Source organism: Heterodontus francisci, chromosome 20 (assembly GCF_036365525.1).
Source record: "Heterodontus francisci isolate sHetFra1 chromosome 20, sHetFra1.hap1, whole genome shotgun sequence".
In the NCBI taxonomy this organism is placed as follows: Eukaryota; Metazoa; Chordata; class Chondrichthyes; order Heterodontiformes; family Heterodontidae; genus Heterodontus; species Heterodontus francisci.
The window spans coordinates 90,333,559-90,353,377 of NC_090390.1; the positions used below are offsets into that span (position 1 = coordinate 90,333,559).

Genomic DNA, 19,819 nt, shown 5'->3' on the forward strand with positions numbered 1-19,819 from the left:
AGTAGCTGTATGTTTATCTATATACCCAATTGAAAACTCTGGTGTAAATGTGGTTTTGGGGGGCTTTCCATACTTCATTCAGATGCTGCGAGTCTGCCAACCACTGCTGCCCATTTTCTTCCATTTTTAATACCTTTTTGACTTAAAATATTTAACAGCTTTCAAATTTTTGATGGGTTATGTGTCTCACTCTGCAAAACTAAACTACTCATTGCATCCTCTGGCAGTACTATTGGCCCGAGCTTGGTGCTGGAAAATCAGGTCAACCATTGACCAAAGTGTCTCAATAAATAACCCAGATCTGAGTGCCTTCACAGTGAAGGCTGGCCTGAGGAGTGCCAGCAGCCACCCAAACACTGAGGTCACAAATAAAAATCAGTTGACACATTCAACTAAGGCTGAAAATCACAAATATTACAATAAAGAGCAAGAAATAGGAACAAGATAAAGCGAAGCGAAGTGTCATCCTTACTCGGTATTTAATTTAAGAATCCTGTGCATTGCTGAGGGAGTGCTGCACTGTTGGAGCAGCAGTGCTGAAGGAACACTGCACGTTTCTGAAATCTTCAACTTGTGTACAGTCAACAACCGATGATGGTCAATGCTACGGGCAGCTATCTACTGTGATCATTGTGTCATAAGTGAGCACCCTCACCCCTTGCCACTGCTCCTGGCTGATGCATATTCATCTATTTTCTCTTTGAAAAGCAGGAGCCCTTCGGACTGAACCAAATACTCACAGTTCCAACGCGGGAGTCGGCCATGTAGTTCAAACTTCCTCTTCATCAAAATATCTCAATAAAATGTGAAGCTGTGGAGATCTCCACGAGAGCCATAGGAAAACCACTAACTGTGCTCACTGGAATTGAAATATTGGATGTTTAGAATGACTGGTAGCTTTAATATCCTGTGGTAAGTGACTGACCATGAACCTTGTACAATATGTGATGGTGCTGTCTAGTTTAACAGTTAGGCCAGGCTATAGAGCAGGTAAAGGGGAAAATCTCAAGGGCTATGTTTGGGTGCACATAAGGAAAACAGTGCGGGCCCTGGGATTGGGAGAGTGGGAAATGCAAGTAGTTGACAGGTACTGAGTGACTGTGAAAATGAGGCTGTTACTGGTTGGGCTTTACCTGCTGGCTTAAAATGAACTTATTTCAGACATTTACTATTTAACAATTACCTGTATTAGTTACATCATAGACCATTCATCCATGTCCACTGCATACCATCAGGTCTTTGTTCTGAAAAGCAACTGACCAAATAAACTTTGTTGATGAGGTTTGGCGAAGAGAGGGTTGGACAGCCTGCAGGTGTCAGGGTCAGAGGTCTTACCAGGGGTCACAGAGAGGTTTAGGAGTTGACCCATACATTTAACCCCAAGTGAGTTGTGTCATTGCCTCAGCTTGTGATTCCGGGTTTTTTTTGTGTGTACGCGCATGTCTTATGAGCACCTCTACACACTGGAAAATACTCTGGTGTCTTAATCCCTTAGTGTTTTTCCACCATGTGTCATTTTCCCTGGTCCTGTTTACAGCACAGATACTCCAACAGGATTTTACGGTCATCCGTTTGCCGAGAGACCCTGAGAGTTCATTTCTTTGCAGTCTCCAGCTCTGCCAGAGGCACAGCGCCGTCTGGAAAGAGAGTCCTATTTGAGTCAGCAGAAAACTTCAGCATCAACCCAGCAGGAATGTGAGAGAGAGAGAGCAGTGTCAGGGTTATGGTAAGAGGTTAAGGTGGATGCACAGCAAGTCAAGGGTCTTGGGTTTGCAGATGACAGTGTTAGACTGGCAGAAACTCCATCCATAAAATGTTCTCTTTATGTTTTTACTGAACCTACATAGCTTTTCTGAAGGTACTGGACTGAAGTTTACCTTTATATTAACCAGATGCCAATGCTAATCCCTTCATTTTTATATACTGTGTATTATTTGAACCCTGTTATATGTGACACAAGCTGCTACTTGCTGCCAGAGTATATGAGAGGAAGATGGTGGATCACAATAGTCCCAGTGCAGCAAGTGAATCTCCCTGCACGAACATATGAATTAGGAGCAAAAGTAGGCCATTTGGCCCCTCAAGTCTGCTCTGCCATTCAATAAGATCATGGCTGATCTGTGTGTCTTGAATCTCTGACACACTCAAACAGGCTCTGACTGGGTGAGGGTCTCAACTCCCTGCTGCAACCCATCACTCTCAGCCAGGCTCAGAAGAGGTGACGAGCCTGCATGCTTCTGCTGCTTTGGCTGGAGCTTGATGCAATGGGCTGGCAACTACTGAACTGATTTTCTGCTAAGAGTTAAGTTGCACTGAGTACAATGCTGTGGGTGTTAAACGCTATAGATTAGGGCTGTGCAGTCTCTACGGTTAGCAAGCAAGCGCCTTCCCCCTTTCCAAAAATCATACAGCTAATTATCGAGTCTTCAGTAATTGTGAGAATCAGCTCATTGAAATGAATGTGATGCTTTTTGTACTGAGTGAATACTGTCTTAAAACCTCTAATATTGCTGTCCTTGTATTTATGTAATGGATAATATATAATGTTTTATAGTTTTGTTTATATTTTTGTATTATGCAGACTCTATTCCATGAGTCACATCAACAAATTGTATCTCTCATGGTTCCTGGGTCAGGCTTTCTGCAAATCTATCTGCAGACAATCATGCATTCTCCTGCTGTGGAAGGGGGAGGATTCCAGAATGTGAAGTGCTGGCATTGCACCCCCACTCCCCCCAAACACTACAGTGCCAGTATTCCACACACCCTCTCCAATAGTGCCACACATACACCTACCCTCCCCACATAAAGTGGCAGTAGTTCACACACTGAGGGGTGGTACAAAGTGAGAGTTTGAGATACCTACAAGCTCTTTACACCTTGTCCTGATGTTCAAAATTTCATGAGATTATTCCTCCCTGCTGGCACTTCCAAAACAGGCAAAGCTGTACAATAATTACATTCAACATTTCATCCTTTTATTTTACAAACAACATCAGCAACAATACACTTTACAGTTGAACAGAAAATCCTGGACAGGTCTCACTTTTAAAGGTACTGCTTTTATCGAGTGCTGAGTTTCTGCTTGTTTGTTGTGTGCTGACCCTGGGCCATGATTCTCAATAACAGCAATACCTGCCCCACCCACACCAAATCATTCCAAGCACACCACTTTATTTTTCATGAAATATAATCTAATTTCCCAGTTTAAAAAAAAAACGGGGAGCTCTTCATATATCACTGGGACTGGAGAGATCAGAATAGCAGATAGTGTGATACTACAATGATACTGAGACCAACAAACTGTCAGCAGTCCTGGCACTTTGATTTATTTCTGCAAATGCCAAGAGTGATCCTGAGATTGTAGCAACCAAACACATAAAAAGGGGAAACCACAGCCACAGAATTTGGGTTCCTCAGTAACTGGCGCTGTGTGAGATTTTGATGCAATCAGCTCCTTACTGCTGGCTGGCCCGTGGTTCTCCCATGTACCCTTCCTCTCTGCTTTGTTGAAGGTGCAGAGTGCCACAGTTGGACAAGGAGCTGTTCTTGTTTTTTGAACCAGAGTTAGGATAGGGGCCCACAGCCAAACTGGCTGTCCTCACCCTTTCAGCAATATGGAGCCCAATTCTTCCCCACCACTGGCATTGCTTAGCAACAGTAAGTATATACTCATGAAGCAGAGAGCACAGCCCTGCTTGGCAATCACTGAGCATGTGACTCTGTGAGTTACACAAAAATCAAATTTTAACAGGAATTGCTTCAAGAATTCTCAAATGAAAATAAAAGCATTGTTGTATGAATAGCAGCAAGCTAACCAGGCAGACAGACAACTGGAAATAGGACTGAGGGTGAGGGCAACAAGTCAGGTTCAGTTGTGGCAGAACTGTAGCGTGTCTCAGTCAGGTACTTAAAACATGAAATCAGGAGACAACAAAGTTATCTCTAACCAATTAGAAAACAACTTATTTCAGCTAACCGACAGGTGAAGAACCCAGCAAGAGTCAGGCAGCAGATTCAGCAGTTAGGCCTTTGGGAAAACAGACCCAATTATTGCAGACAGTACCTCTCTACAAGGCAGATATTAACATACATTTGGACATTGCTCAATCATAAAAGAAATTACCCAATAATGGATAAAATGATTTGCATTTTTTTCACTGGGAATCATACTGATTTCTCCAGTCTGTTTCATACTCAAACCTTGCAGTTAAGGTAGTTGTTTCAGGGGATACTCATAGCTGGCAGTAGGGCTGAGGGTCCTAAACAGAGCAGTTAGATAGCTGGCACATCAGCCTCAGAAAAAGGTTAATGTCAGGATGGAGCCCTCCATCTAAAAAAATCTGCATTTCCACATATAGAACAAGGCAGGATCAGAACCCTCAAAACATTGTTTCATAAAACCAGTTAAAAGTACATGCAATATCAAATATAAAGAATAACCTAATTCTGCTGCTTGTCATTATTGGTCATTTAGGAAGCTCATTCCCCCAAACCTCTAACATCACCTAATCAGCCAGCTTCTGCTCCACATAACCTCAGTCATTAAAACGTGTAGTCTCACTGCTGGGGAACTAGCTGTCTTGGGTAGGACTAGGGCTCAATTGCTGCTTTATCTGAACAAACAGTGCCCTCCACAGTCAGACACCCACTATCAAAGATAGAACCATAGAAAAGTTACGTCACAGAAAGAGGCCATTCAGCCCATTGTGGCTGTGCCAGTTGCAGGAGAAAAATTGCCACTAAGATGAGGGGCAAACAATAACAGACGAAGTGAAATGGGAATACAGTAAACCCCTGTAGCTGAATGGAGGAGCACAAACTTGGACAATTCCAGGCTATACGGGTGGCAAAGGCAGCAGATGTTCCTCAAAGTGCCACAGCAGCTGCTCCACTCCAGCTCATACAGCAGCCCTGACAACATCGGCCCAACTTGAGTCCCAGTAACACAAGTCTGCACGAGGGTGGAGGTCTATTTCTCATTGTGTTTGAGAAGCTCAGTAGCCAAGGTTGGGGACAAAGCCTGACCAATGTTCCCACTAAGCTGCAGGTAAAGTACTGCTGCTGGCCTTGTTCCCTGTGAAATACTGTGGCTGAAAATGTTATATTACTGCACATTGAAAACAACTGGTTGTAAACAACAAAGTTTTACAGGGAACACTGGTCCTGACCAATGGACAGTATTTAATCTGGCACCCCAGATAAACATGTTAGGCAGCATTTTGTATAAACCTACCAGGGTCACTGTGATCCCACTGTGGCTGCTGATAAAGCGTAAAGCTCACTCTACACTGCCCTACCAAACACTCCTAGGGCAGGTACAGCACAGGGTTAGATACAGAGCAAAGCTCCCTCTATACCGTCCCATGACTACATTGCTATGAATTTTTAAATTTCCCACATTAGGGATCCAAGTCTTCTCTAACTGAAATTGCCAATTCTGCACCTGATCAGTTCTTGATCCCGACCAAGCCACAGTGGGAACACACTGATCCTGAAAAGAAAGTTGCACTGTGGTTCCTCACATCCAGCTCCTAACCCATTCAGAGCTCAGAGCCTCTGGATCCAAGTGGGAAAAGTATGATGAATAAACTTATCAAAATATAAATTGCAACTAGGGCAGTGATTCCACAGAGAGTTATGTCCCCCTTCGTTGTTGGAGTTGTAGCTCTCATTCTCTTATTGCCTTGTATTGAACAGTCGCATAACAAGGCATACAAGCAGTCACCACCCAGTCATAGAACTGACTAAACATGGACTTTCTGTTGTATCTAGCAATTGGAGGGAGCAGAGGCAGCCTCACCAAGGACTTATTTTCCAACACCTTTCCAAATTTCTGCCTCTACAGCAACTTCTCTGGTCCTGGGTGGACACTGTCTAATTTGTGCTTTGATGAAAGAAGATACATAAATTCCCCAATCAAGATCCTATCACATACATGCCCAATTTCCACCATATGGGACCTGAGCCCCAAAACTATAAAAAGAAAATAGGATTAAATCACATAGGAACCAAACGACGGATCCATGAAAGGTTCAGGTTACAGGGTGTAAGAGAAGTTTGAAACACAACTTGCTGCTGGTGTTGCCAGATTTTCGGGCTGTGCTAAGGCAAGGACTGAGGGAAATCACAGGCTGAATTTTGCAATCTTGTCCCTCTCAAGTGACTATCATCTTCAGTGAAACATCCAACAAGATCATCACAGATGTGACACTTTATTCAGCTCAATCTTCAATGTCCATCATATCTCGCTGTCAATGCAAACTTGTGATTAAAATTCATTTGAAAAATGTCAAATCACATAGAAAACTGGAAAAGTTTCAATATTTTGCTCTTCCCACAAAATTCCAGGATTAAAACCAAATTCTGTCCCTCTGAATCAGTTGAGTATTTCACAGTAATCTCTCCACCTGAACCAGATCACTAATCTGCAATCTTGCACACCTCATACTGTTTCTCACTTCCATGGGATGGGGGCAGGATGATGGAAATTAATTTTTGTTATTCTTCCTCCTCCTCCTCTTCATCATCGTCTTCATCATGGCAGTGTGTAATTTCTTGTGGAGTTTGTGGAAAAAGGTTTGGGGGTTTGATCTCGCTGATTGACCTGGTCAGGTGGTGTCGTTTGTACTCCGTCTCTTTAATATCCATGGAGCTTGTCGAGCGGTTGCGAGTTGCCATTGGAGACTCAACATCATTGATATCAACGTGGCTGTGCTCCACAGTTGATTCATGAGGCATCTGAAGGATAGACAGCAGCACAGGGAACAGAGCAAGGAGGAAAGTGCACAAGAGAAGAGGAAGAGAGAAAGAATGTAACAAAGCAGGAAAACAGAAGGCCGGCAGAGAAAGTGCATAAGAGGAGGATCATCACACAGTGTGCAAGAAAGGCAGAGACAGAACATGAAAGGTCAGGCATGGTGTGCAAAGGTTGGACCAAAAGCAGAGATAGAAGCAATGCAGGAACAAAGGAGCACATAAGTTTGGGGGAGGATCGGGGGGGTGGGGGGGGGGGGGAGGGGGGTGGTGGGGAGAGAAGGGAGAAAGATTAATTGTGGCAGTTTGAGTGTGAGTGATCTTTTCTCAGAGAGCCCTCTTGATTTGCATTTGGTCAGCAATACCAAAAACTGAGTTTCTGCAGCAGAACCTCAGTTATCAATCACAGCCTGAAACAGCGGCCAAAAATGAGGCTCCAGCCTGGAGGACGTAAAGAACAGTACAGCACAGGAACAGGCCATTCGGCCCTCCAAGCCTGCGCCAATCTTGATGCTTGCCTAAACTAAAACCTTCTGCACTTCCGGGGACCGTATCCCTCTATTCCCTTCCTATTCAAGTATTTGTCAAGATGCATCTTAAACGGCGCTATCGTACCTGCTTCCACCACCTCCCCCGGCAGCAAGTTCCAGGCACTCACCACCCTCTGTGTAAAGAACTTGTCTCTCACATCCCCTCTAAACTTTGCCCCTCGCACCTTAAACCTATGTCCCTTAGTAACTGACTCTTCCACCCTGGGAAAAAGCTTCTGACTATCCACTCTGTCCATGCCACTCATAACTTTGTAAACCTCTATCATGTCGCCCCTCCACCTCCATCATTCCAGTGAAAACAATCAGAGTTTATCCAACCTCTCCTTATAGCTAATGCCCTCCAGACCAGGCAACATCCTGGTAAACCTTTTCTGTACCCTCTCCAAAGCATCCACGTCCTTCTGGTAATGTGGCGACCAGAATTGTACGCAATATTCTAAGTGTGGCCTAACTAAGGTTCTGTACAGCTGCAGCATGACTTGCCAATTTTTATACTCTATGCCCCGACCAATGAAGGCAAGCATGCCGTATGCCTTCTTGACTACCTTATCCACCTGCGTTGCCACTTTCAGTGACCTGTGGACCTGTACGCCCAGATCTCTCTGCCTGTCAATACTCCTAAGGGTTCTGCCATTCACTGTATAGGGTGATGGGGGACCGCCAGCACAATATGTTCATCAGTCTTTCACCTCTGAGACTCAGTTTCAAAACCAGCCGAGGCCAATGTGACAAGTTACCTATCAGCTTACTGTTGGGATCCTTCCTGGAAATGGCCTTGGTCTCAATCCAGATCCTACTGCTCAAAATTGCCTGTAACTCAGCATTAAATTTACAATCGCACTGAGAGACACCACAGGACGGTTGGTGTGTGAAATGGACTAATGTCCTGCTGTTTCGTGTTGAGGGTGGGGGGATGGGTGTCATAAACTGGGGCAGAAGTTAACTGTTGGGGTAGGGCAGGGGCATTTTTTCTCTGAGTTTGACTGTTGTGTCTGAAATAGAAAGGATTCCATTTCCCAGCAATGACTAATCAAACTTTCAACTGGCCAAGCTGGGTTAGTACTTGGTACCTTACTATACAACATATACCAACACCAGTTCATTTCCAACCAGCACCTGCACATTTCACTGTGGAGGATATCACATCTGAACTGAATCCTGTCCTAGACCAATGTTACTGCTTAATGCTCAGGAGTAGGAACCCCGCTGATCCTCCTCTCTCTCAGCCCAGGAGCACTGATGCCAAGAGATTAGTCAATTCAGCACAGGCTGGAGCCCAAGCAGCCAGAAGTCGTGGTACACATCGGTACCAATGACATAGCTCGGAAAAGGGATGAGGACCTGAAAAGCGAATATAGGGAGTTAGGTTGGAAGCTAAAAGGCAGGACGAGCAGGATAGTAATCTCAGGATTGATACCGGTGCCACGTGCTAGTGAGGCTAGAAACAGAGAGCGAGTGCAGCTGAACACATGGCTACAGAGCTGGTGTAGGAGGGAGGGCTTCAGATATGTGGATCATTGGGATACCTTCTGGGGAAGGTGGGACCTGTACAAGAAGGACGGGTTGCATCTGAACTGGAGGGGCACCAATATCCTGGGCGGGAGATTTGCTAGCGCTCTTCGGGAGGGTTTAAACTAGTTTGGCAGGGGGATGGGAACCGGAGCTACGGATCAGTGGATAGGTAGCTGTTGAACAGGCAGATACAGAGTGCAGAGAGTCTGTGAGGAAGGTTAGACAGTTGACACGGCAAAGTTGCAGCCAGTATGATGGGTTGAAGTGTGTCTACTTTAATGCAAGAAGTGTCAGGAATAAGGGTGATGAACTTAGAGCATGGATCAGTACTTGGAGCTACGATGTTGTGGCCATTACGGAGACTTGGATATCACAGGGGCAGGAATGGATGTTGGATGTTCCGGGGTTTAGATGTTTCAAAAGGAATAGGGAGGGAGGTAAAAGAGGTGGGGAAGTGGCATTGCTAATCAGGGATAGTATCACAGCTGCAGAAAGGGAGGTCTTCGAGGAGGGTTTGTCTACTGAGTCATTATGGGTGGAAGTCAGAAACAGGAAAGGAGCAGTCACTTTATTGGGAGTTTTCTATAGACCCCCCAACAGCAACAGAGACACGGAGGAACAGATTGGGAGGCAGATTTTGGAAAGGTGCAGAAGTAACAGGGTTGTTGTCATGGGTGACTTCAACTTCCCTAATATTGATTGGAACCTCCTTAGTGCAAATAGTTTGGATGGAGCAGTTTTTGTCAGGTTTGTCCAGGAAGGTTTCCTGACTCAATATGTAGATAGGCCGAGTAGAGGGGAGGGTATGTTGGATTTGGTGCTTGGCAACGAACCAGGCCAGGTGGCAGATCTCTCAGTGGGAGAGCATTTCGGTGATAGTGATCACAACTCCCTGACCTTTACTATAGTCATGGAGAGGGACAGGAGCAGACGGGATGGGAAAATATTTAATTGGGGGAGGGGGAATTACAATGCTATTAGGCAGGTACTGGGGAGCATAAATTGGGAACAGATGTTCTCAGGGAAATGCACGACAGAAATGTGGAGGCTGTTTAAGGAGCACGCTGCAACTGCTGGATAGGTTTGTCCCGATGAGGCAAGGAAGGGATGGTAGGGTGAAGGAACCTTGGATGACAAGAGATGTGGAACAGCTAGTCAAGAGGAAGAAGGAAGCTTACTTAAGGTTGAGGAAGCAAGGATCAGACAGGGCTCTAGAGGGTTACAAGGTAGCCAGGAAGGAACTGAAGAATGGACTTAGGAGAGCTAGAAGGGGACATGAAAAAGTCTTGGCGGGTAGGATTAAGGAAAATCCCAAGGCGTTCTACACTTATGTGAGGAACAAGAGGATGGCCAGAGTGAGGGTAGGGCCGATCAGGGATAGTGGAGGGAACTTGTGCCTGGAGTCGGAGGAGGTAGGGGAGGTCCTAAATGAATACTTTGCTTCAGTATTCACTAGTGAGAAGGACCTGGTCTTTTGTGAGGACAGCGTGAAACAGGCTGATGTGCTCGAACAGGTTGACGTTAAGAGGGAGGATGTGCTGGAAATTTTGAAAGACATGAGGACAGATAAGTCCCCGGGGCCAGACGGGATACACCCAAGGTTTTACGGGAAGCGAGGGAGGAGATTGCCGCGCCTTTGGCGATGATCTTTGCGTCCTCACTGTCCACTGGAGTAGTACCAGATGATTGGAGGATGGCAAATGTTATTCCCTTGTTCTTGATAGGAAATAGGGATAACCCTGGGAATTATAGACCAGGCAGTCTTACGTCGGTAGTGGGCAAATTATTGGAGAGGATTCTGAGAGACAGGATTTATGATTATTTGGAAAAGCATGGTTTGATTAGAGACAGTCAGCATGGCTTTGTAAGGGGCAGGTCATGCCTCACAAGCCTTACTGAATTCTTTGAAGATGTGACAAAACACATTGATGAAGGAAGAGCAGTGGATGTGGTGTATATGGATTTTAGCAAGGCGTTTGATAAGGTTCCCCATGGTAGGCTCATTCAGAAAGTAAGGAGGCATGGGATACAGGGAAAGTTGGCTGTCTGGATACAGAATTGGCTGGCCCATAGAAGACAGAGGGTGGTAGTAGATGGAAAGTATTCAGCCTGGAGCTCGGTGACCAGTGGTGTTCTGCAGGGATCTGTTCTGGGACCTCTGCTCTTTGTGATTTTTATAAATGACTTGGATGAGGAAGTGGAAGGCTGGGTTAGCAAGTTTGCTGATGACACGAAGGTTGCTGGAGTTGTGGATAGTGTGGAAGGCTGTTGTCGGTTGCAACGGGACATTGTCAGGATGCAGAGCTGGGCTGAGAAGTGGCAGATGGAGATGGAAAAGTGTGAAGTGATTCATTTTGGAAGGTCGAATTTGAATGCAGAATACAGGCTTAAAGACAGGATTCTTGGTAGTGTGGAGGAACAGAGGGATCTTGGGGTCCGTGTCCATAGATCAACCAAAGTTGCCACCCAAGTTGATAGGGTTGTTAAGAAGGCGTATGGTGTGTTGGCTTTCATTAACAGGGGGATTGAGTTTAAGAGCCGCGAGGTTATGCTGCAGCTCTATAAAGCCCTGGTTAGACCACACTTGGAATATTGTGTTCAGTTCTGGTCGCCTCATTATAGAAAGGATGTGGAAGCTTTAGAGAGGGTGCAGAGGAGATTTACCAGGATGCTGCCTGGACTGGAGGGCATGTCTTACGAAGAAAGGTTGAGGGAGCTAGGGCTTTTCTCATTAGAGCGAAGAAGGATGAGAGGTGACTTGATAGAGGGGTACAAGATGATGAGAGGCATAGATAGAGTGGATAGTCAGAGACTTTTTCCCAGGGTGGAAAGGGCTATCACCAGGGGGCATGATTGGAGGAAGGTTTGGGGGAGATGTCAGAGGTAGGTTCTTTACACAGAGAGTGGTGGGTGCGTGGAATGCGCTGCCAGCGGTGGTAGTAAAAGCAGATACATTAGGGACATTTAGGCGACTCTTGGATAGGTACATGGATGATAGTAGTATGAAGGGTATGTAGGTAGTTTGATCCTAGAGTAGGTTAAAGGTTCGGCACAACATCGTGGGCCGAAGGGCCTGTACTGTGCTGTACTGTTCTATGAATGGCATCGAACACTGAGCTAACGAGTAGCCTGTATTTAGGTTGCAGGACAGGTCTGCCGGGGAACAAAGTAAGACACTCAAAATTCTGATCAGATTGCATATACTCACCAAGACATGGGCAGCACGGAAAAGGTAACTGAAAGGATAGTACAGCAGGTTGATGAAGGAGGCTGCGTACAGATCTGCGTAACGCATCACCTGACTGGCAAAGAGTGTCTGACGGGAGCCACTGCGGAACAGGCTCCCCATCATCCCATAACACATGTCCATATCGTGAGTGACTTTCTACAAGTAGGAAGAACATAGCAACGGTGAAAATATAATCAGGAAGCTTTGCCTCACATTCCTCAATCTGTTCTTACATTGATCTTTCCCTTGAAGCTCTATTTAGGACACAGAGTATTTCTTAGCAAATAATAATATTCTAACAAGGAATAATCCAGGAAAACTGCTGACTTATGGAGATGGTAAATTTAGAGGCACAAGACTTTGAACAGGTTATTTACAGGGTGTGTCTGGGGATAAGAGGTGTGACTGTGGTTATTGAAGCAGGGCACAGGCAATCAGATTTCACCAATGAGCCACCACACCCAAACAGGGAACAGTAGAACTTCAGAACCACTGTACATTAGAGGGTGGAGAGAGTGGATCACTCTGTAATGTACTGTGATGTACTCCATGGACCACGCACTAGCTGCGGGGAGGGGAGGGGAGTGGCAGGAAGGTGGGGGACTCAGTGATTGGGGGATTTGTATTTGCCTGTGGGGGTGAACAAGTCCAGAATGGTTGGCAGGCGTGGGTGCACAGGTAGTCGTCATAGTCCATTAGAAGCTAACAACACTGAGAAAATAAGGATCTGTGCAGGGATCTCGAGGAACTAAGAAAGTTAACAAAATAAGACGCTAAAGCTGGCGCTCCTGGGAATAAGACCTGTACTACATTCAAAGCCAGGCAGAGGACAAGAAGCCGAAAGGAACATCTGGTTGGAAGTATGGTGCAAGAGGGAGGGCTCTAAGTTTGTTGGAACAGGAGGTGGCCACATGGGAAGAATGGACTGCACTGGAATCAAACTGGCACCAAGAATGGAGAGCTTCAAAGTATTAACTGCAGAGGGGGGAACGCAGAGAGCATGAACATCAAACTGATGGGAAAGGGTAAAACATGCCTTGTAGAAATGCAGCTTAGGGCAGTAAATGATGAATTTATCCAAACACTGTTTAGCCCTCAGTTATAGTACTGTGTAGGTTTGAGCTCCTTATTATAGAAAGGACATTAAATCCACAGAGACTGTACACCTTACATTTGCCAGGATCATGCCAGGGATGGGAGACCAGTGATGAGGAGAGACTTGAGATACTGTAGCTGAGATGGGGAAATGTAATCAAGAGCTAGGAAAGAGGGAGGAGAGAAAATAACAGTGGGTGTGGGAGGAAACAGGATGGGATGGAGATAATGAGGGAACATGACAGTGGAGTGTAGTGAGTAGGAAGCAGGTGAGGACAGTAGGAATGTGAGGCTGAGAGCAGGACGAAGAATCAAATGTCAAAGAGGAAGATAGCTAGTGTCAGCAGCAGCATGTGAGACAGGGACTGATGACTCAATCACTGCCTATACTACTTCCACGAGACTCCATATTTATATAATGCGGCAATGTTGAGGATGTTAATTATACTGCAGATGTTTAGGAATTAGTGGGCCCATAGCTTAATTCTCAAAACCTTTACACAATGAGAGAACCCCCCCACCTAAGCCAGCCTAGGCCTCACCTTAATTCGTCTCTGAATGGCACTGATATCGGGACGCTCATTACTACTGCTGTCCAAGTGTCTGAGGAGAGAGAACAAAGAAAGATGGAGATTTGCCAGTTGGCAAAGAAGTAACATAGAATTTCTTGCTAATAACTATTCAATCAGCATGAAACAGAATGAGATAGCAGAAAGTTTAGATGGTTTATATTTTTTTTATTCATTCATGGGATGTGGGCGTCGCTGGCTAGGCCAGCATTTATTGCCCATCCCTAATTGCCCTTGAGAAGGTTGTGGTGACCTGCTTTCTTGAACCGCTGCAGTCTATTTGGGGCAGGTATACCCACAGTGCTGTTAGGAAGGGAGTTCCAGGATTTTGACCCAGCGACTGTGAAGGACCGGCGATATAGTTCCAAGTCAGGATGGTGTGTGACTTGGAGGGGAACTTGCAGGTGGTGGTGTTCCCATGTATTTGCTGCCCATGTCCTTCTAGTCGGTAGAGGTCGCGGGTTTGGAAGGTGCTGTCTAAGGAGCCTTGGTGCATTGCTGCAGTGCATCTTGTAGATGGTACACACTGCTGCCACTGTGCGTCGGTGGTGGAGAGAGTGAATGTTTGTAGATGGGTGCCAATCAAGCGGGCTGCTTTGTCCTGGATGTTGTCAAGCTTCTTGAGTGTTGTTGGAGCTGCACCCATCCAGGCAAGTGGAGAGTATTCCATTACACTCCTGACTTGTGCCTTGCAGATGGTGGACAGGCTTTGGGGAGTCAGGAGGTGAGTGACTCGCCTCAGGATTCCTAGCCTCTGACCTGCTCTTGTGGCCACGGTATTTATATGGCTACTCCAGTTCAGTTTCTGGTCAATGGTAGCCCCTAGGATGTTGATAGTGGGGGATTCAGCGATGGTAATGCCGTTGAATGTCAAAGGGAGATGGTTAGATTCTCTCTTGTTGGAGATGGTCATTGCCTGGCACTTGTGTGGCGCGAATGTTACTTGCCACTTATCAGCCAAGCCTGGATATTGTCCAGGTCTTGCTGCATTTCTACACGGACTGCTTCAGTATCTGAGGAGTCACAAATGGTGCTGAACATTGTGCAATCATCAGCGAACATCCCCACTTCTGACCTTATGATTGAAGGAAGGTCATTGATGAAGCAGCTGAAGATGGTTGGGCTTAGGACAGTACCCTGAGGAACTCCTGTAGTGATGTCCTGGAGCTCAGATGATTGACCTCCAACAACCACAACCATCTTCCTTTGTGTTAGGTATGACGCCAGCCAGCGGAGGGTTTTCACCTTGATTCCCATTGACCTCAGTTTTGCTAGGGCTCCTTAATGCCATACTCGGTCAAATGCTGCCTTGATGTCAAGGGCAGTCACTTTCACCTCACCTCTTGAGTTCAGCTCTTTTGTCCATGTTTGAACCAAGGCTGTAACGAGGTCAGGAGCTGAGTGGCCCTGGTGGAACCCAAACTGAGCGTCACTGAGCAGGTTATTGCTAAGCAATTGCCACTTGATGGCACTGTTGATGACACCTTCCATCACTTTCCTGATGATTGAGAGTAGGCTGATGGGGCGGCAATTGGCCGGGTTGGATTTGTCGTGCTCTTTGTGTACAGGACATACCTGAGCAATTTTCCACATTGCAGGGTAGATGCCAGTGTTGTAGCTGTACTGGAACAGCTTGGCTAGGGGCGTGGCAAGTTCTGGAGCACAGGTCTTCAGTACTATTGCCGGAATATTGTTAGGGCCCATAGCTTTTGCAGTATCCAGTGCCTTCAGTCGTTACTTGATATCACGCGGAGTGAATCGAATTGGCTGAAATCTGTGATGCTGGGGACTTCAGGAGGAGGCCGAGATGGATCATCAACTCAGCACTTCTGGCTGAAGATTGTTGCAAATGTTTCAGCCTTATCTTTCACACTGATGTGCTGGGCTCCCCCATCATTGAGGATGGGGATATTTGTGGAGCCACCTCCTCCAGTTAGTTGTTTAATTGTCCACCACCATTCATGGCTGGATGTGGCAGGACTGCAGAGCTTAGATCTGATCCGTTGGTTATGGGATCGCTTAGCTCTGTCTATCACATGATGCTTACGCAGTTTGGCATGCAGATAGTCCTGTGTTGTAGCTTCACCAGGTTGACACCTCATTTTGAGGTATGCCTGGTGCTGCTCCTGGCATGCCCTCCTGCACTCTTCATTGAACCAGGGTTGGTCTCCTGGCTTGATGGTAATGGTAGAGTGGGGGATATACCAGACCATGAGGTTACAGACTGTGGTTGAGTACAATTCTGCTGCTGCTGATGGCCCACAGCGCCTCATGGATGCCCAGTTTTGCATTGCTAGATCTGTTCGAAATCTATCCCATTTAGCACAGCGATAGTGCCACACAACACGATGGATGGTATCCTCAATGTGAAGGCGGGACTTCGTCTCCACAAGGACTGTGCGGTGGTCACTCCTACCAATACTGTCATGGACAGAAGCATCTGCGGCAGGCAGATTGGTGAGGACGAGGTCAAGTATGTTTTTCCCTCGTGTTGGGTCACGCACCCGCAGACCCAGTCTAGCAGCTATGTCCTTTAGGACTTGGCCAGCTCGGTCAGTAGTGGTGCTACCAAGCCACTCTTGGTGATGGACATTGAAGTCCCCCACCCAGAATACATTTTGTGCCCTTGCCACTCTCAGTGCTTCCTCCAAGTGGTGCTCAACATGGAGGAGTACTGACTCATCAGCTAAGGGAGGGCAGTAGGTGGTAATCAGTAGGAGGTTTCCTTGCCCATCTTTGACCTGATGCCATGAGACTTCATGGGGTCCGGAGTCGATGTTGAGGACTCCCAGGGCAACTCCTCCCTACTGTATAGCACTGTGCCACCACCTCTGCTGGGTCTGTCCTGTCGGTGGGACAGGTCATACCCAGGGATAGTGATTGCAGTCTCTGGGACATTGTCTGTAAGGTATGATTCCGTGAGAATGACTCTGTCAGGCTGTTGCTTGACTCGTCTGTAGGACAGCTCTCCCAACTTTGGCACAAGCCCCCAGATGTTAGTAAGGAGGACTTTGCAGGGTGGATAGGGCTGGGTTTGCCGTTGTCGTTTCCGGTGCCTAGTCAATGCCGGGTGGTCCGTCCGGTTTCATTCCTTTTTATTTGACTTCGTAGCGGTTAGGTACAACTGAGTGGCTTGCTAGGCCATTTCAGAGGACATGTAAGAGTTAACCACATTGCTGTGGGTCTGGAGTCACATGTAGGCCATGGTTTCATAGAACATAGAACATTACAGCGCAGTACAGGCCCTTCGGCCCTCGATGTTGCGCCGACCTGTGAAACCATCTGACCTACACTATTCCATTTTCATCCATATGTCTATCCAATGACCACTTAAATGCCCTTAAAGTTGGCGAGTCTACTACTGTAGCCTATCTATGTCCCTCTGTAACCTACAACATCCTTCGGCACTATCCACAACTCCACCAACCTTCGTGTCATCCGCAAATTTACTAACCCACCCTTCTACACCCTCATCCAGGTCATTTATAAAAATGACAAACAGCAGTGGCCCCAAAACAGATCCTTGCGGTACACCACTAGTAACTAAACTCCAGGATGAACATTTGCCATCAACCATCACCCTCTGTCTTCTTTCAGCTAGCCAATTTCTGATCCAAAGCACTAATTCACCTTCAATCCCATACTTCTGTATTTTCTGCAATAGCCTACCATGGGGAACCTTATCAAACGCCTTACTGAAATCCATATACACCACATCCACGGCTTTACCCTCATCCACCTGTTTGGTCACCTTCTCAAAAAACTCAATAAGGTTTGTGAGGCACGACCTACCCTTCACAAAACCGTGCTGACTATCGCTAATGAACTTATTCTTTTAAAGATGATTATAAATCCTATCTCTTATAACCTTTTCCAACATTTTACCCACAACTGAAGTCAGGCTCACAGGTCTATAATTACCAGGACTGTCTGTACTCCCCTTCTTGAACAAGGGGACAACATTTGCTATCCTCCAGTCTTCCGGCACTATTCCTGTCGACAATGACGACATAAAGATCAAGGACAAAGGCTCTGCAATCTCCTCCCTGGCTTCCCAGAGAATCCTAGGATAAATCCCATCTGGCCCAGGAGATTTATCTATTTTCACACTTTCCAAAATTGCTAACACCTCCTCCTTGTGAACCTCAATCCCATATAGCCTAGTAGTCTGTATCTCAGTATTCTCCTCGACAACATTTTCTTTCTCTACTGTAAATACTGACGAAAAATATTCATTTAACGCTTCCCCTATCTCCTCTGATTCCACACACAACTTCCCACTACTATCCTTGATTGGCCCTAATCTAACTCTCGTCATTCTTTTATTCCTGATATACCTATAGAAAGCCTTAGGGTTTTCCTTGATCCTATCCGCCAATGACTTCTCGTGTCCTCTCCTCGCTCTTCTTAGCTCTTCCTTTAGATCCTTCCTGGCTAGCTTGTAACTCTCAAGCGCCCTAACTGAGCCTTCACGTCTCATCCTAACATAAGCCTTCTTCTTCCTCTTGACAAGCGCTTCAACTTCTTTAGTAAACCACGGCTCCCTCGCTCGACAACTTCCTCCCTGCCTGACAGGTACATACTTATCAAGGACACGCAGTAGCTGCTCCTTGAATAAGCTCCACATTTCGATTGTGCCCATCCCCTGCAGTTTCCTTCCCCATCCTACGCATCCTAAATCTTGCCTAATCGCATCATAATTTCCTTTCCCCCAGCTATAATTCTTGCCCTGCGGTATATACCTGACCCTGCCCATCGCTAAGGTGAACCTAACCGAATTGTGATCACTATCACCAAAGTGCTCACCTACATCTAAATCTAACACCTGGCCGGGTTCATTACTCAGTACCAAATCCAATGTGGCATCGCCCCTGGTTGGCCTGTCCACATACTGTGTCAGAAAACCCTCCTGCACACACTGGACAAAAACTGACCCATCTAAAGTACTCGAACTATCGTATTTCCAGTCAATATTTGGAAAGTTAAAGTCCCCCATAACAACTACCCTGTTACTCTCGCTCCTGTCGAGAATCATCTTCGCTATCTTTTCCTCTACATCTCTGGAACTATTCGGAGGTCTATAGAAAACTCCCAACAGGGTGACCTCTCCTCTCCTGTTTCTAACCTCGGCCCATACTACCTCAGTAGACGAGTCCTCAAACGTCCTTTCTGCTGCCGTAATACTCTCCTTGATTAACAATGCCACACCCCCCCCACTCTTTTACCATCTTCTCTGTTCTTACTGAAACATGGCCATCATTAGACTAGCTTTTAATTCCAGATTTATTAATTAAATTCAAATTCCACCTTCTGCTGTGGTGGGATTTGAACCCATGTCCCCAGAGAAATACCCTGGGTCTCTGGGTTATTAGTCCAGTGATAATACCACTACGCCACCGCCTGCCTATAGAATGACAGGTACCCAGGAGTGAGTTGCAGGCCAGAATTTGATCAAGGGGTTCACTTAACATTCAAGACCCAGGTGAATCTCAGTGATGACCTGCAATCATTTCATGTAGCTATTCATTATCATGGAGACAGTGGCATCCATGGTAATGTCATTGAACAATCCAGAGGCCCAAGCTAATGCCCCAGGGACACAGGTTCAAATCCCACCATGGCAGCTGGTAGAATTTAAATGCAATTAATTAATTCAATCAATTAATAAAAATCTGGAATTGAAAGCTGTCTCAGTGATGATGCCATGAAACTATCATCGATTGTTGTGAAAACCCATCTGGTTCACTAATGCCCTTCAGGGAAGAAAATCTGCCGTCCTTACCTGGTCTGGCCTACATGTGACTCCAGTCCCACAGCAATGTGGTTGACTCTTAACTGCAAACCACTCAGTTGTCAAGTACAATTAGGGATGGGCAACAAATGCTGGCCTTGCCAGTGACGCTCACACACCATGAAAGAATAAAAAAAAATCTAATGCAAAACTAGATGAGCTGTGAAATTAATTTTCAGTAGCCAGGCCCATCACTCCAAGACCTTGTTGATACTCACTTGTACAGTTCAGCCAGAAACACATCCAGACTCTGCAACTCCTCAAACAAAGCTGGAAAAGAAAGGACAGTCACTGCTGGGATACAAAACAATACGCT

At 46.1% G+C, this 19,819-nt stretch overlaps 2 protein-coding genes across 3 annotated transcripts in view; one reads left to right on the forward strand and one right to left on the reverse strand.

The window, feature by feature from the left end:
• arhgap19 (Rho GTPase activating protein 19) overlaps positions 1–6,259 on the forward strand; it is a 44,551-nt gene extending 38,292 nt beyond the window's left edge. Inside the window, exon 11 of one of the 2 annotated variants that reach the window (XM_068053225.1) lies at positions 712–6,259. In XM_068053225.1, the coding sequence (XP_067909326.1) occupies positions 712–768 (57 nt within the window). In that variant the 3' untranslated portion in view covers positions 769–6,259. The remainder of the gene's footprint in view (positions 1–711) is intronic. The other variant, XM_068053224.1, reaches the window with a different exon arrangement.
• Positions 2,957–19,819, reverse strand: part of nt5c2a (5'-nucleotidase, cytosolic IIa) — a 142,876-nt gene continuing 126,013 nt past the window's right edge. The window contains exons 15-18 of the mRNA XM_068053223.1: positions 19,722–19,773; positions 13,686–13,746; positions 12,028–12,204; positions 2,957–6,741 (exon numbers count right to left, since the gene is read on the reverse strand). Coding sequence (XP_067909324.1) covers positions 6,502–6,741; positions 12,028–12,204; positions 13,686–13,746; positions 19,722–19,773 — 530 coding nt within the window. The 3' untranslated portion in view covers positions 2,957–6,501. The remainder of the gene's footprint in view (positions 6,742–12,027; positions 12,205–13,685; positions 13,747–19,721; positions 19,774–19,819) is intronic.